At 32.7% G+C, this 18,235-nt stretch overlaps 1 protein-coding gene across 1 annotated transcript in view; it reads right to left on the bottom strand.

Annotated features, from left to right (window-relative positions):
* The window catches only part of CSMD3 (CUB and Sushi multiple domains 3), a 605,915-nt gene that overhangs the window by 84,021 nt on the left and 503,659 nt on the right, over positions 1–18,235 (bottom strand). The window contains 8 exon segments of the mRNA XM_032696902.1: positions 693–881; positions 3,394–3,540; positions 3,947–4,135; positions 7,817–7,930; positions 9,102–9,182; positions 12,067–12,212; positions 13,762–13,939; positions 17,328–17,516. Of these exon segments, the coding sequence (XP_032552793.1) occupies positions 693–881; positions 3,394–3,540; positions 3,947–4,135; positions 7,817–7,930; positions 9,102–9,182; positions 12,067–12,212; positions 13,762–13,939; positions 17,328–17,516 (1,233 nt within the window).

Genomic DNA, 18,235 nt, shown 5'->3' with positions numbered 1-18,235 from the left:
AAGCACATCTGCAAATTTCCATGAAAAAAAAAGTCATTCTAATAGTTCACTGAATAGAGACACAGGCAAATTATCAGAACAACAGCATTCTTTTCAGGAAAGGAAGAATTAGTATACAATTGTTATGAGTATTAAATAATCATTTTCTTTTCCTTGTTAGATAGAATATGTTTGGTTTTTTATAAGACAGAAGAAATTAAATATATGGCTAACCTGATTAATTATCTTTTAGATTTCAATTTAAACCACAAAATATTAGAATGGCATCATAGGCAAAATATTGCATCATAGGCAAAACTTGGTCCAGTTTCCTGTTCTTGGAAATGTAGCAAGTTTCAGGTCTTTCTTTTTTATTATTTTTAATGTAATTCTTGAATCACAATAAATGAACTTTAAATACATTCAGTTTTAAATTAACTTTTTGAATAATTTCATATTTTAAATGTGTGTTGGGGGGAAAGTTCCCTCACAATGAGATAGATTATTTTTAGTATCTGCCAGTCTTAGCAAATTCTCTTGAAATACTGGCTCTTAAAAACACATTTGTTTTTATAAGTTTTATAAGGTAGAAAAATTTTGGTACAGAAGTATGACCACGAAATATTTAACTGCTATTCATTTTAAGTCAGAAAACTTAGAAAAGGAAAAGGGAAGTTTCTTAGAGTATTTTCTTTTTTAATGAAAGAATTTACCTTGACAAGCTGGGACTGGAACATCCCACGAGTAATAACCGTATGGAGACTTCCTGCATACAGCAGTACTTTTCCCAATGAGCCGAAACCCTCGATCGCAAGCCCAGCGAACCATACTGTTGAGCTGTCCACCTGTCTGACTGACAATGAAACCATGTGGAGGGGACTCTGGAGTACTACAGTAGAGAGCTTTAAACATAAATATCAAATAAATAAAATATGCATTTAAAATTCAGATGATAATTCTTGAAAAATTCTGGTTGATTTCAATGGACATCTGATAAGAAGCTGAGAAACCACCACTAAAAGTTTTATTTTGTGTCCTGATCATGCATGCATCAAACAATATGACAATATAGAAAGGTGAAAAAATAAACCGTTTTAAGCTCTTTATAAGCTTCAGGTTTCAGTAGCCTCCAAAGAAATAGAGTGATAGCTCACTTTTATAACTGGCTATTATTTTGGGTTTTTGTTCTATTTTTTCACCATCTTCTTTTTAAATCAAGTAAGCTACAGAATTTTAGTTTATGATGAAATTTATTGCAACTGTATACATTTCAGTAGTATACAAATTTTTGAAAGAAGGAAATATCTAGTGCATCCTGCACATAACTCTTTTCAAATAATCTTTTCTTTCTGGTCCTAAATAAGTTATTTCTTTCAAGTTCTGTGATAGAATGAACTGAAGGGAAGCAAAACATTTAATATAGATTTTAATCATACATATTAGTGCCACCATAAATCCATGGCAAAAATACCAAATCTGCTTCTAGTTGTTGTTGATTTATTTAGAACACATTAAGTCCTACAGAAGTCTTATCTAGAGACTATGAAAAAAACCAGAAATCTTTGTGAGAGCAAAAGTTATCTCTAACAGATACAATTGCCATAATCTGAAATTATTTATGTACTTCAACACTCTCTGACATTAAATACTACTTGCTTATTATATTTCCTTTCACTCCCTTGTTTATTAAATCCATGAGTAGCAAGTCACTTGGGTTTGGCTACGGACCAGAAGGCTCTTGTAACCTGGTAACTAGTTTAAGATAAATGTTGTTTGTGTAAGAGTTTAACTTGGTTTCTAATTGGTTTAATTCAAGGCTGCTAGCCATGATGGCCAATTTCCTTTTTTGTACAAAAGAAAATTATGCTGGAAGTTCCAAGTGCTTCCTTTAGGCTTTGAAGAATGTTTATAACTATAGGCATTTGTTTTCTCAGGCAAATAGAGAAGTGTTGCTTCACTTGCTTTTTAAGCCTTTCCATGTTCCATGAGTTACTTTAGGTCAATGTTTTTCTCTGGTGAAAGCTTCCACTACACAGAATAGAGTTTGTTTACAACAAAAATATGTTAAACATATTAAAGCAAAGAGCAAAATGAGAAGCACTACCATATCTTTCAGAGCACATACTATGAAAATATTTTCTTCCTTACACTAAATTTCTCCTGCCTTACACTCTTGGAAGAATCAGAGATACAGGCAGCTCTACTTAGTGTATAAGAAAATACACTGGTGTTTTCTGAGAGATACAGATCACAATTAAATATTTCCTATTTACCTCTCAATAGTTCTCTCACTACTTGTAGGGAAAGAGAAGAATTTCTTCTTCTTTCTCTTTTAACGGATCTAAGAGGTACTATAGGAAATGAAAATAGGTACCATCTAGTCAACAGTGAATGTTATCTAGTTAACAACAAACATTTTAAGTCTGAGAAAACTATCCTCTCCTAAAGGGAAAGATGACATTGATGTTGTTTCACTGAATATTATGAGCCTAATTATTTTTAGGCTCATAATTGCAGTTGTGGTGGAGCCAAAAATTGAGTGAGGAAAACCAAAAAAAAACAGCAGAAAGAATTTTATATTTATTCTCTATTTCTTTCTTCACTTTGTAAAGCAAAATTGCTTTATGTCAATAACTTCTCTAACATGTACAGATACTATCTGCAGTACTTTTCATTCTGTATATTTCATATCTTTGGTCATCATAAGAAAATCAAATATAGATTTTGTGCAATTGCTGCAAATTACAACAGGTCTACTTTAGCTCGATTAACTAATATAATTTTCCAGTGAAATTCTTATTATATAATAATTCTGTAAAAGAAATTATACAAAATTCTATCATTGTCAAGTACCATTTTCGCACACTATTCATCATTATGTTAGTTTGAATTAATAACACATACAATACTGGTATTTTTTACATACTAATTGACCTCTTCTAATACTGTTTGCTACTTCTGTTGAACCTTAAATTAAAGAGTTCAATCCCTCAGGGTTTCATATTTTTCTTCTTTATAGTTGTTCACTCCTGCCTTGTTTCTATGTCTTTCTCTGTCCCACCAAAATTTTTAATAATGAATTGCATAAAGATCCAGTTTGGAAAACACCCCAGGAGGTACACAAGTGCAAATAAATGCTGGGAGAGAGAAGAGGAAAGCTTCTTTCATCTTTAGTGCTGGTTTATGCCATTTGAAAACCCTGTGAAGCATTTTCTTAAATCTCTACAGAGCACATGTGTGAGGTATTTTTTCTTCACAAGTTCAGTATCATCAGGTTCATAGATAGAACAGATTGGATTTCCTTTCAGTTTGGTCAATTAAAGATACAAAACATAGCTTATATTACCCTTTTAACATACATAAACTTTCCGTATTGGAATTTTATACACACTGTAGAGAGTCACAGTTACATACCTATATATCTTATCCTGAAACCTTTTTTATTGGTGCCATGATCTGCTGACCAACGGAGAAATACTTCATGGCCATTACTGGTTATATTTAGAGAAGATGAATAGTCCCCACTGAGAGATATGAGCAATGGGCTATGACTATTTGGTCCTTGGTACAAAGGAAGGGGGAAAAAAAAGAAAAAAGGAGTTACAAAGTTTAAAATAACATACAATAAATTATGTGCACATAACTATATATGTATAAAGCCTCCTCCAAGTAAATGGCAAATTAACTTGAATTAAAAATAGAAGTTGACATTACATGTTATATACTAGACAGCATATATTTGCTCAAAAGAAAATTTATTTCTAAACATAATTTATGCAGTACAATTTCAAAAGACAGTAATCCAACAATTCTTTTTAGCACAATGAATCAAAATAATTGTTTTTTAAAGATTTTTTTATACTGAAAAGTTATGATGTACATAAACAGTAGTGATTACCCAGATGCAATATAAAAATACAATTATATAGAAAAAAGTATAATCCAAAGTTTTGCATCCTATAGTTACCATCAAACACCTCAAGTATATCAAATTCCTTTTCTGTCTGGAAGAATTCAAAGAACATGCTGATATTATAGCCTTTTTCCACGGTAATGGTCCATGCACACATCTGGAGATTGGGGTAGCTGTCAGGATATCCAGGGCTCAGTATTACTCCTGTTGAATCCAGACGCATTTCATTGGCTGGGCAGAGCACTGTGAAGCACAAAGATTGGCAAAAAAATCTCAAGCCCACTATTTCTGTTTCATGTGATTGTCAAGATTTTTCTGAGTTCAAAAGAACTTAATTACTCATTATTTTTACATAAATTGAGCAGAATGGTGTTTAAAAATACGATGCAGGGGTTTAATTTTGAATTATCTGGATTCATTAGGTCTACATAAAATAAAAATCTCAGTAAATAGAAATAGTTGATATTACCATGTTATCAGAACTTTTTTCAAAAACCGGTTTTGCTTCATGATATAGGAACAAGTGCCTACAGTATATTCAGAACTGAATACTGCTAAACAGGAGCTTTGAAATCTGGTTTTATATTGACAACTAACTCTTACAAAAAAATTAGTTAGTCCTGAGTTATTAAAAGTTACGCAAGAAAAATAATAGGATCTTAGGTTTCTCAAGAACACTGAAAATAATATTGGCTTATTAAATACAAAAATCAGGTTTTATGTAGAAAAAGTTATTGGACTATGAAGAGAGATAAAGAACACAGAAAAGCAGAGATGAGAGAGAAAAAGAACAATTGTCTCCATAAAAAAAATCATAAGAATCATAGAATGTTTTGATTGAAAGTGACATTTGAAGGTCATTTAGTACAACCCCCTGCAAATCCATCCAACCCACACTTGAAAAAGAGAAAGAATCTGCCAATATATTTTAAAAATATTAATCTCTCACTCGCAAATTAGCATCTAATTGCTAAATTTAAGAAGTTGTTTCTCATATCCTGTGTTTGTTTTCAAGAAGAGACTGAGTAAAACACTTCCATGCCACCTGAGAAAACTCATATGGCTGGAATCGGTCAAACTACAGTGCTGTACCAGTTGTGACACAAAGCTCAAGCAAATGAATGAACTGATCCACTCAGCGTTATAGTACATATATGTACATATATATAAATTATATATAAACAAAAATGTGTGGCAGAAAGAGCATAATAGTAATCTGGCTGCACTTGTTTATTTGCAGCTAGTTTTGCCGCCTCCATATTATTCTGCTTTGCAAATTTGTCCTTAATTTAGGGATCTTCAGCTAAACTTCCCTCAGGAATTTTATAGATGGTTTAAAGACCTATTTCTGTAAAATAGATTCCCTTGGGAGTCAAGTAGCAAAGTATTTTATGAATCAGAGAAAACGTATCCGAGATATAGTTAAGAGACATCACTCAAGAATTTTCTCAGGGTCCCTTAACTATGATGCAAAATACAGTTTGGATCTTCTTACTGTGAAGTTTTTATTTATCCCAAAAGTAGAAAATAATTTAAACCAAAATTAAGGACAAAGTTACATGTTGCATATGGAAAATACTCTATTTAAAAAAAATAAAATGATAGCCATTGGCATAAGCTTGTGTAATTTAGTGATTATTTTCTCATCTAAAGAAGGAAATCTTCAAGAATTTTAAGAAATTATCATCCAACTGATCAATTTATTTTAAGTTAAAAATTAAAGAAAAATTCAACCTAAAGTCATTTTACACCAGCTAAAGCATACAACATATGTACAAAGTTCAGGCAACAGGAATTAACACGATAAAATCTAACAACAAACCTCCGCTCTACCTGGTGAAAAGAATTAGTAAATCATTTAAGAACCAACAGAAGAACTGTGTTTTTATCTAGAGAGTGATTGCTATAGCCTACACAATTAAAGTATGGTGGTTTATCCATAGATCAGTGTGATATGCTAAAATCACGAAAAACAGAAATGTTAGGCATGTAATTTTGCTGCGTCTAGATTCCAAAAAGTTATTTTTTTCCAGTCATCATTGAAATTTTACTTATTTATTGTGATCTTCAAACTTGGATATTATATAAACAAATACAAATTAAAATTATGCTGCTGCTTATTCTATGTGTCGAGTTTGGTCATTTTTAACACAATTTAACAAATTCCTTTGCATTTTTCTTTTTGATTTTCTGGATCTAACCCTAAAAACTACATTCAGTTCACTCTGCTTTAAACAGAAATTACAAAAGAACTGACTTAATATTCAGTATTGGATCCAATGTTTAGCATTTATATCTGACAGTTAATCTTTTAACTGTGGTAACTGAAGTCATCATTCCTGAGGTTTTGTCTTTGGTCTTGCATTGAATACAAATATGCCTTCAGCAACACATGCTGACAGAATGCCTCAGGATTAGCACATATGTCTCTATTTGCCCTATCTAATATTACATCATTTTAACAGCTAAAGCAATGCCTGGAGGTTATTTAATGGTTTTCCACCTATTTAATTCTATGAGTCTGCCAAGTTAGGACTTTAAATTGGGGTGTTGGAGGCTATTTCTGGAAGTAATTGTGCCTAAATAAATGTATGAATTTTCAGAAATTATCAGTGTTAAAGTTCTTATGAAGCTCACATTTCAGGATCACTTTGCATTTTTAAGAGCTAGACTCTTAAAAGAGCTAGACTCTTAAAAGAGCTAGACTGCTATGAATGAGTTTGACTTTAGCATAGTTTTGTGCATAAAATCAGAGGAAAATAGTTTATTCAGTTGTAATAGTAGACCCTTCTTTTTTCTTGGGAGTGCAGGAAAAGGATATATTTATAAGACAGTAATTTTTTAACTCTCATCTGAAAACCTAGGTGGAGATTATAGAGATAATTAAGTTCTAAAAATTAATATACTGATGTTTAATTTCCTAACATCTATACTCTGCACCAGTTTGAAACTTCACCAATTTCCAATAAACAGTCAGATATTAAAGCTTAACTTGTAAAAGTAGTAGATTTACTGCCAGTTATTTTACTATTGCCAAATAAATCTTTCAACATCAGTGAATTAAAATTACTGGGGAAGGAACACCAAAATATCGGATTGGTAGAAAAAACAGAAAGCAATATTTTTCATATAATACAAATGTAAATCAAATGTATTTATTATGACTGATTTGAGAAAGTATGTTAATTCTGCAGTAGATGTTAGAATATTAAGCTCAAGAGTAGAAGGATCACAAAGGAATATTACAGCAACCAGTAGAATCCAAAATGACTGTTGTTTACATAACTTATGCTTTTGGGAGGCTATGGTGTTCTGTTTTGCTCTTTTTTTCTAGAAAAGACTTTATCATACATGTTTATAACTGAAAGTCCTTATTCATCTTTCTGGAAATAAATGGAAAAATTATTAAGAAAACATAAACACATACTCATCACTGGAACTTCAAAGAGATCCCAGTCTTTTAATAGAGTATGTGCAAGACTTATCTTCATTGGCTTCTTCATCAGTTCGGTATGAAAGAAAACCCTCACATTTTCTTTAAAATTATGGAAAAATTATATTAGAGGGTAACACATCAACTTTCAGCTTAATAAAGACTGGTTTAAACTGTGATGTTAGTGGTTGGCAGGACTGTAATCTTGTTTTGACTTTAACAATGAGATGGTATTATATCTGTATTTGCAGTTTTCAATACTTCACAAAGTAGAGCCGTAGTCCTTCAAACTCGTGAAATTCACTAAAAGATTACTAATTATCTTGCATTAATATCTGACATACATGAAACACAACGACGATATACTGGGAATAGCATAAAAAATCTGAAATAGTTTCAGTATGCCATTTTATGTAAAGAGACAGAGGAGGGTATGTGAGGAATCACCATTCAGCTGGACTGGCAGCAGGAAAATAAAAACGAGAAAAAACCTTGACAAGAAGGTGGTGCTCCATCCATCTGAAGTCTTTCACCCAGTCGGCATGTCAGAATCTCATTACCAACCAAAGTAAAGCCTGGTTGACACTGGTATCTTATTATGTCTCCTGTTTGGAAAAACAAAACAAGACAAAACACAAACAAACAAAAGAAACATTAAACAGCAATTAACTGAGACTTTTAGCTTTGAAAACATTATTGATTAATGAAGTTTCTTGCCACCACATAAAATGGGCTAAATGACCTCTGGCATAAACAACTTTGATTAGTCTAAGAAATGTGGTAAATGAGCTCTGTGTTGCACACTGTGTTGCATCTATCACTGTTTTTCACCACATTATTTGTTGGATAGTTTGCTAATTTGTCTAGGTTTGACTGATGCTGTGTGAACATGTCCACAGAGCTTTAAGCAATATAATTTATAGGATAACCATTATGGAACTAAAGGTATTAGATCAAGTCAGTAACTCATACAATCCTGAGGGGTGAAAAAATTAAATAGGAACTAGATTTAGTTGATTATATCTAAATTTGGCATGGTGAGAATAAGAAATTTTCATTTTTTAATTAAGAAATAAATAATTCATATAGTTTTATATACCAATAAAAGTGAAATTTTTGTATCCCAGAAGTTAGGTCTCTTTGGTCCAGATTACAGAGAAGAAAGGGGAAAAAATATTTTCTCTTTGTTACTTATATAACTAATCAAATATTGATATGGACTAAAAACAGATTTATTTTTCTTTGCCATCATATGAGCAAAATTAGCTGTTCAGACACCTGACATATGAATGAAATTTATATGATCAGACGCCTGATCATATAAATCAATTTTTTTTGAATTGTAGGTGGCTAAGTAATATTATTACACGTCTCAGAAGGTCAGAATGTCATCCCCTTCTCTGATCCTCATAATTTTCACAAATTTGATTTTACTCTTAAGGTCAAATGACCTTAATTCTGATACAGAATATACCATTTTCTACACGTTTTATTCTGGGTTTTGTTTGTTTGTTTCAGTGTAATACAATGTTTTATATTAGAGAGTATGAAAAATGTATTTTAAAATGAAGTCAATTACAAAGAGTTACTGTATTACTTATATGTCATCTCTGAATGGGATTCAGGAGGTATAGGGAAGAGCAATGACTTCTTAAAAAACATATTTTCAAATAAAAATCTAATGTATTATAGGCATGATTTTCATCCTGAAAAGCATCCCATGCACAGCAAGCTTATTTTTGAAACAAATGTTGCTTTCGTTTTCTCTTATATTACCTATTTCGAATTCATCATCCTCAGTTAGAATTTCTGCATTTGGTATATTTGCTGGAGGCTGGCAGACCCGGAGCTGATAGGCTATAAACAGGAACAAAGCACAGCTGACATTCTCAAACACAGTTAACAGAGCCATGCAAACTTAACTGATTTAATACCCATATTAACAGGATAAAAGTAAAAACTCTATTAATGTATTTTGAAACATTCAGGAGAATCAAAAGAAAGGAAATGAAAACATCAGAAGTTGTGTCTGTGTTCTTGATTAGTTATTTATTTTAGTTGCAAAACCCTCATAAATAACCTAAGAAACCTAGAATTGGTTACCAATTTTCTCAGTTAAGTGATCTCAAACAAAAAATAAATATTTTTGTATTGTGAAACTATTGTTTTGCTTGTTTTGGGTTTGTTTTGTTTTTTTTTTTTTTACAATACAATTTTACTCTTGGACTCTTCTGTAATAAATACAAGTTTTGGAATCTCAAAGACTCTACTCAGAGGCAGAATAACTAATGGACAGAAGTATTTTGAATGTGAAATTTCCCAGTAAATGAATAGTTGTGGAGCACACCGCACCTGCAGATAGGGTCAGCTTTCAAAATTCTCATTTGAAGTCTCACATGAAATAATTTTCTATGATTTAACACATGATGCAGCAGCCAGGCAAAATAATTAGGTGAAACAAATAAAAAGATAAGTAGGAAGAGTATGCAGAAGCTATACAGACTTTTTTTTCAGAGATTGTATGTCCTCATACATATCTGGACACAGACAAAATTCCATTTAATCTTAATGCAATTAGGACAGAAATCCTGCCAAAGAAATCACATTGATATATTGATACCGATAGTATAGCCTTCCCTATTTTAAAGTGTACAGTCAGGACTGATAGTACATTTTCATATAGCATTGTTTTTATAGCATTTCCCTTTAGCACTGAAACATTATCTACTTATGACAGATGACAGTTCAGCTTCAGTAATACACATTTTCGGTTGCTTCCTGTGATTAGATCCTGTAGCAATCTAATTGCCAAACTTTTGTCAGTCATGAAATTTATACTGTAACAGGTAAGACCTTTTGTTACTATTGAGTCACCCATATTTGATATCTTCCTATTATACTCCTTTTTGTTGATCATATAATGAAGATCTACTTAAATCAGTGAGTCAGAAAGCTAACATTAGGATAAAGCAATTTAAAGTAAAACATACCAAGTAAACATGAAACAACTGTGCTATTTGCATCCTAAGAAAACTAATAATAGGAATCACAATATAATTAAAAATTGATTCAATAAAAAAATTGTATAATTTATCTCAAATGTCTCTCATTTGAGGGTATCAGGAGTATCATTAATTTTAATCCCCAAATTATCTGTTTTAAACAGATTTGACTCCTCTCATTGTGTTTCCTTTACTGCTATAAATTTTATATAGCTGATATGAAGGATCATAGCCTCCAAGATACTGAGAGATTTTTATTATCTTGACAACATCAATCCAAAGATTGTTTTAAGTTTCTTCATGAGTAATCCTTGTGCTGCTCAGTTTGCATCTTTACTACACATTAGGGCCCACATCTGTGGAATGACAATTTTCACAGCAAAAGAAACAGGTGAAAGAAGATAAGCTCCTTAGAGACACTTCACTACTAGCAAGTGATTAGACCAGAAGAAACAGCCTTGAGTTGCTCCACATGAGGCTTATATTGAATATGATGAAAAATTTATTGATCAAAGTGGTTGCAAAGCATTGGAACAGGCTGCCCAGGGAAGTGGTGAAGTCACAGTCTCTGGAGGTAATTACAAGACGTGTAGATTTGGCACTTGTGGACCTGGTTTAGCAGTGGACTTAGCAGTGTTGGGTCTACAGTTGGACTCAATGATCTTAAAGCTCTTTTCCAACCTGAACTATTCTATGGTTCCATGAGTGTTTTTACATATTTTTGGTCAAATACCGATATATTAGTAGATATCAATAAATATCAATTTATATATTAATGAATACGAAGTGTCATTTTTGTCCTTCACAAGCTGATACATTCAACTTAGATGCCAAGATTCGGAATAGAAATTTTTAGCCCTCTCTACCTAGCCCTACTGGAGTCTATATCCTGCAATCAATTCAAGTGCTGTTGATGGTGGGGTTTTTTTCATTGTGAGATTTAGGTAATTTTTGTTTTGCTTTGTTTTGCTTAGATTAAGGTTCCTCTACTCCTCAATTCTGTCTATCTATATTAACCATGGTCTCTACTAAGCCGAAAAGAAAGTCTTCTAGTCCCAACATTTGATCAGGATCCAGAAAACAGATTGTCAGTGTTTTCTAGAATAGTCATTCCAATAGGCATTCATGGAGCACCTAAAAGCACCCTTACTTATGGATCTGTTTCCTCGTAATTATAGGAATGTAAAACACACTTGGCCACAGAGGGTTTGAATGATTATGAAAAGAGGTAGAATTCGGTGCATTTATTTTTACCCATTTTCATTCAGTCAGTAGTTAATTCCAGGGTAGATTAATGTTAACTACACAGTATAGTTCACTATCATTGGAATCTCTACAAAAAAAGTACTTTCTTCAAAATATCCCAATATCTAAGAAAAATTTAATGTCCTCCAAAAACATTCAGATTTCAAAGGAAGTTTAGAAGCATCGTAAGCAGTAAGAAGATGTGCACCTTGAGCTTTAGGGTCTTGATGCTACATTCTTTGCTCCTGTCTCATCACAGTGAATTCTTTTTTTTTGTTTGTTTTGCTTGACTACTAGTAAATTTAATATTTGGTCAAGAAAATAGCTTATTTTCATCATTCGTATTATTCCTTCATATGTTTGCATTACCCTAGTGCAGATCAGTCATACTAATAATAGCAATTCCTCTTAGGAAAAGTAATTAATTTTCTCATGAGTTGTCTGCCTGCAGTGACCAGTGTAGATAATGAAACAGAGAAATTTGTCACACTTACCATGATAACTGAGTACAAAGAAGCCACTGGTAGTAAAGTCACTGTGAAACTTGATCAGAATCTGATTGGAAGTGCTATAGACTGATTCTAAGGCAGTGTTGCCACTAAACTGTCCAATTTGAGGAGAAGTTTGATCTGGTCCATCCCTAAGAAAAAACAAACACAGGAATATTTTTTTTTCCAACCAAAAAATATAATTTCTCTAATTTTTAAATGATTGCAGTAATTTTGCTCTAGATTACTCTAAAAGGCACAAGACAACTAAAATAAGATAAAATAGATGTGAAGGGTTGAAGGCCTTTTCAAATCCTGTGTAGATTGGATCTTAGTTCAACCACCTTTTGAAAGTAATTTTCTTATTTTCAAATAAAAATCGAAGCAAATTCAAAATTATTGAATTTATAATTTTTCTTCATCTTCTTGCCACAACCTCTGATTACATTTGTGTATTTATACTTTGAAATGTGGCTATCAGAAAATAAATAAATCTAATACGTAAAATCTCCTTCACATGCATTTACTGATATTATTTTGCACTATTTATTAAGATTTAGACAAAATATGTACTGCTGGTAAGATCATTGCTATGTTATGGAAAAAAGAATTTCAGTAGAAATTTCTAATTTCAGTAGAAAAATTAAATCAAAGTTAGTACTTAACAACAGTGGAACTGTACAGAGGACAGAATCAGACTATAAGGGCATTAAATGTTCATATTTGCTTCCTTTTGGATCAGAATTGACAAACATTAAATAATAGAAGTTTAAAGTTAATTTTTTCAACTGTTATTTTAACTGAAAATATATAATATTTAACTGAAAAAATACAATATATAATAAAATATGGATTTTTTTATTTTGAAAATTTTGTAGTAGTATGTTTGTCCAAATTGACACATTGAATCTTCCCCCTCTGTTTTATCAGAGAAATTATATGCTTTGAAACATCTGAATTGGGAATAAAATGGATTTTTTTTCCATTGGAAACTTCTATAAAAAGTTTGATCAATTCTGTAAACAATTATAATCCCAGAAGTGGTATAAACTATATAATTCTGTAGCCATCATGTATATAATACAATTTTTCCACATGTATAGAAATGAGGTCTAAAACCATGAAATGTCTTCAGATACGTGGTGGAGGGATTAATGTGATAAGCTGCTGATGAGGGTGATAGGTTATCATGCAGAGCCATGATAGACATGGATTGAGGTATACAGAGAATGTAATTTGCTTACGGCTACTGTTGGCTCAACTCCTTTTGTCATGGCTAGATACAAATAGAGTCTCTCCTTTTATGTACTCTTAAAAGTAAAAAGAGCCAACTTGGAAGAAATTAAGAAAGTATTACCATATTTTCTAGTACTAACCCTCTAAACCACTAACACAAATATCTGTAAACTCTTATTATCACTCCTTAAGCATTATTTCTCTTGGTTGTTGATGAGCAGTCATAGCACGTCTCTGTATGCTCTTGTCGACAAACTGAGGAACACTATTATTGATTTTGAATTCTTGTCCAGTGCTATCTAGAGAGAATGGTCCATTGGAAAACATGGATTGCTACAACTCACTCATTTGGCCTACAGAGAACACCAATTTCAAGGGTAAAACCACAAATATACTCTTTTAAATTCATGCTTTGTTCTATAGTGTCACATGAAGATTAAATAAATGCCAACATTGTTTCCTTACCAGACAGTTATGAAATCATATATTGGCTCAGTTTGAAGAACTGTGAAATTGATGTAGATTCCATTCCCAGGTGGTACTCTTACAAGCCAGAAGCAATCTTGAAAGTTTGGATACTCATCAGGGTATCCAGGAGAGTATATGGTGCCATTCATTGCAGTTATATTTCCTCCACAGAGAGCTATAAAAAAGACAATTTTAAAAAAACCAAAACATTAAATTCTTTTTGGGTTATTAGACTATGTAAAACCCGTACTGTTAAACACATTTGGTACACTATAACTACATTGCATATGACCATTGCTGTGTAAAGAAACAGATGTTATTGAGCTTTGTGCCAAGAGTCAGAAGTCCATTTTGACATTATTGGTTAAATAAAAAAGTAAAAAAAAAAATTAATTCTGATGTTATAAATACTATCAGAACTGGAACTAAAGCCAAATTTAGATATTGGGTAAAATTTCCTGCTCAACTGAAAATGATTTTGTTAGGGCTTTGTATAAATGCTAGCTACCAATTAGTTGGGAATCCCCTTAATTGCTTTCATTTATTGTCAGATAGACAACCAAAAGTAACATGTGAGAGAAGGGATATGCTTGGTTGATAGGTGGGTGAAAATTACAGGGGAATTTGAAAATAAAAACATTGTCCAGCAGTATGAATAGCAATTTTGCACTTATGGAAACAAATTCTGATAGATAAAGTAAGAGTTCTCTCTGTAATTTGCATTGAATTGTACTAATTTTAGATGCCATATAGTGCAAGAATCACCATACAGATTCTGGATTTTCACTTCTGGAAAACCCTTAGTCCAGTTACATGATTTTCTCCTCAGAGGTTTCAGATGCTGTTGACTATGACACCACCCTGTTATTACAGAAGAGAAATTATGTTATAGAAACCTAGTTCTGGAAAAGTGAGCAAGGTTAAAACTGTATCGTTTGCTTTATTTTGCATACATTTATTTTGCCCACTCTACCCCAAAATGCACATTGCATGGCGACCCAGATTCCCTAAACTATGTTTAAAAATTTCTAACCAGAGAACACGTTGTTGGAAATACAAGTTTTTCATATAGGAATTATAGGCATTGTATTTAGCTAAAGCATGTGTTAGGGTTTATATATATATATATACACTTTGGTGCTGAATTGTAGGTTAAGGAGACTTTCATAGTCACACCTCATCTGTTCAGACTGAACAGCTGGCATACTGCTTTTCTTCAGCTTTTAGCTTCAAAGTCTCAAAGGGGTTTGAGCAGTGCAGACAGAATTGATTTTGCAGCTGGGTCTTAGGGGAGTGAAGAAATGGTCTGATGACTGTCAGGCAAAGAGATTTCTTGGAAAAGGAGAGGAACAGAATCCAAACATGAAAGCAAGGGAGATGAGTTAAGAAGGGTCAGAGAGTATTAGATGATGCTGAGAACACGTTAAAGGAATATTAGGTGCATGAGGATGCAAAAAGAGAAAAAACCTGTTTAAACAGAAAGCAAGTTTAGTAACATTTGATTCAGATTGTTACAAACTCTTTACTAAAAATACCACAGTAAATAACTGCACAAACCCCCATGTAATGTAAGAAATTTTTGTAGGAGTTGAGCAATGTTGACAATCTGTAATCATGCAGCACAACACACATTTTAGATCTCCATTATTAATTTGGTTGATTTTTTTAATCTTCATCTTTTCATATGACATTAGGTAGAAACCAAGAACATCCAGCCACTGTTCAGGAATTTCATCAAAATTGATACTCAGAACAGCAATGTGCTTTGGACATCTTCAAATTTACTAATTAAATTCCTGGGTCCACTAAGGTAGTTCAAAGAAGCAGAATCACTCTATTCAGTAAATTATTTGTTTTGATTCTGAGGCACAGAAAATACAGTTAGAACTAAGTAATAGGGAAATGCTAAGTGTTTAGCAGTTAAGACATGAACTATTATTATTCCCACAGGGTCCAGAAAATGGGTGTTAAAACTTAATTGAAATGAATTAACTTCTTTGCCTTTCAAAAAGCAGACAGTGTAGGTGTCATCTCTCTTCTATATGATGAGGCTTCCCTTTCTGAATTCAGTATCAGTTAGGTCTTAATTTAGCTACCACTTCCCCCAGAATTTCCTGTGGCTCACTGACTCCAAAAGGAATTTGGAGTAATAAGGCTTTTCATTTAAAAACCTAAATTTGGGAAGACAGTTCAGAATACAATTCAAGAATCCAGAAAATAGGGGAGCTTTTTATTTTCTGTTAGGGTGGTTTGTTTTGTTTTCTTTTTGTTTTTGTTTTTGTGGGGGGTTTTTTTGTGGCTTTTTTTTTTGGAGGGGGGGTATTTTGTTTTGGTTTTTTAGGGGGGAGGTGGTTGCTGTTGTGGGTTTTCGAGGCTTTTCTCTTCTACACGTTCAATCCCATTCTTAATGCTGAGCTTTTACTATTCAATATATAGAGAAATTAGGCCTTTAACTGGGATCTTGAATACCTCTCCTGAAACTGTGAAGGGTCTTATGGCATATGAAAGTGGGCACTCAACATCTTGTACAGATTTCATCTTTGCTTACGCATACAGAGAACTTTACAGTCAATAACTTAATTGTTAAAGGTGTTTGGACCTTGAAGTCCCAGGAATGTAGGATTTTGGGATGACAATTTTAAATATGAAGTATCTTTGCTGTGTCTATGGGGGTTTTTTTCAGGAATCTAATGTTGGTGTCCAAATGCTGCCACAACTGTGACAAAGCTGGACCTTCCACAAGAAACAAATTATTTCATATGGAAGAAAATCCAGTCCTCAGTTCAACAAATAGCTTTTGTGGTGCACATCTATTTCTCAAAGAGATTTCTGTATTACCAAAACACCCATCCTTTCTTTTCTTTTTCAGAATCTGGCAACACAAAATGACTGACCTTCCTTGGCCTGCTGCTTAGGTACAGATTTCTTTCAGCATAGTTAGGGATAAGATAGGCACTTCTACAGAATCATCATATACATTAATACTGTCTCCTTAAAACGTAAGCTATGTGCAAGTCATAGTTCATTGAATCTGCTTACCTGTTGCAAGCATAATAATGAAAAGAAAATCTGAAAGGTTAAAAAATGTAATCTAAAATAAAATCCCATTCAGAAAAAATATATGTACAAGGATTTCACACAGCATTGACTGGAGGACAATTGCACTTTATGCCACCTTTGATATTTCTTTCTAACTGATAAGAGAGAACATAAGTGGACAGAATTGGTAAATTCAATTTTTGAATTCTTTTTTTTCCTGATTCAGTCCAGACCTTTCACTGTGTTGCATCACCTAGATTAAAAGCAGCATGGGTCTCCACATTCCAGACTTTAAGCCTAACCTTCCAAATGTAAACTTATTACCTCAGATAAGTTTTCAGAGATTTCATATTTCCATGAAACATTTCAGCTTCTCCGCTAAAATTTTATTGTGCAAAACCGAATACCTCCTGTGCAAAGACCACAGTGTAAAAATACAGGTCCCTATAAATTGAAAAGCTGAAAACTACTTCAGTTAACAGTCCTTAGGAAGACTTTCAAATAATGAAGGGTTCATAGGTCACCTTCACATCTGGGGAGAGGATGATTCCAATTGCGGCTGATTCCATGAAGACAAGTCAGAGCTGAATTTCCAATTAATGTGTAACCAGGAAAACATTCAAATGAAATAGTCTGTCCCACAGTGAAGTCATTTCCAATAACAAAACCATTCCGAAATGGTCGAGGATCAGGACAGCTTTGCAGCTGATATGCTGAAATAAGTATTAAAAATGGGGGAAAAAATAAGTAAGACACAAATTCTAATTACTTCAAAAATAAAAGTTTTTAATTAGAATAAACTTAATAATCATGGACATCCCATATGTCTAAAGTTCCATGATAGTGATGATCAAATCATTGATCCTACACCTGGAATAGGTACAATGACACTAGCTAGGCTGCTGTGCTACTAAATAACATTTCTTTTTGTATTTGAAGATACAAACTGAGCTAGAAGATTTGAAGCATTGGCATCTTATTAGAGAACTGAGAAGAAATAAGCAGTCTGCAGCATCAGAATATCAGAGCTTGTATATGTTTCAAAGAAGCAGTTCTCTCTTGTGTGATTAAAACACAGACAGGAACTTTTCATTCTGTGACAAATAACAGCATTTCCAAAATGATTACTATTAATAGCAGTAATAGTATAAGCTCTTAAGTCTGACCTTCTTAGCAGTTTAAGTCATAAATTGACTTTATCTGTAAAAGCTAATACTTTTTACAGTGGCTCACTTCCAGAATGTTACAGAGTTCAAGTCAATTTGGACTTGTTACTATTAAAACAGTAATAGGAGACTGCTCTAACGTAAAAACTCTTTAAATCCTTCTTTGGTGTTATTCAAGTAATGAGAGCAGGTCTAGTTTAAAATATACATTTGACCTTTTTTTGTGAACGGTGGTGATCTAATCCCTTTTACATGAATATGCAACT

Source organism: Chiroxiphia lanceolata, chromosome 1, assembly GCF_009829145.1.
Source record: "Chiroxiphia lanceolata isolate bChiLan1 chromosome 1, bChiLan1.pri, whole genome shotgun sequence".
Taxonomy (NCBI): Eukaryota; Metazoa; Chordata; class Aves; order Passeriformes; family Pipridae; genus Chiroxiphia; species Chiroxiphia lanceolata.
Note: the sequence above shows the minus strand (reverse complement) of the source record. Positions and strands in the feature narration are given on the sequence as shown.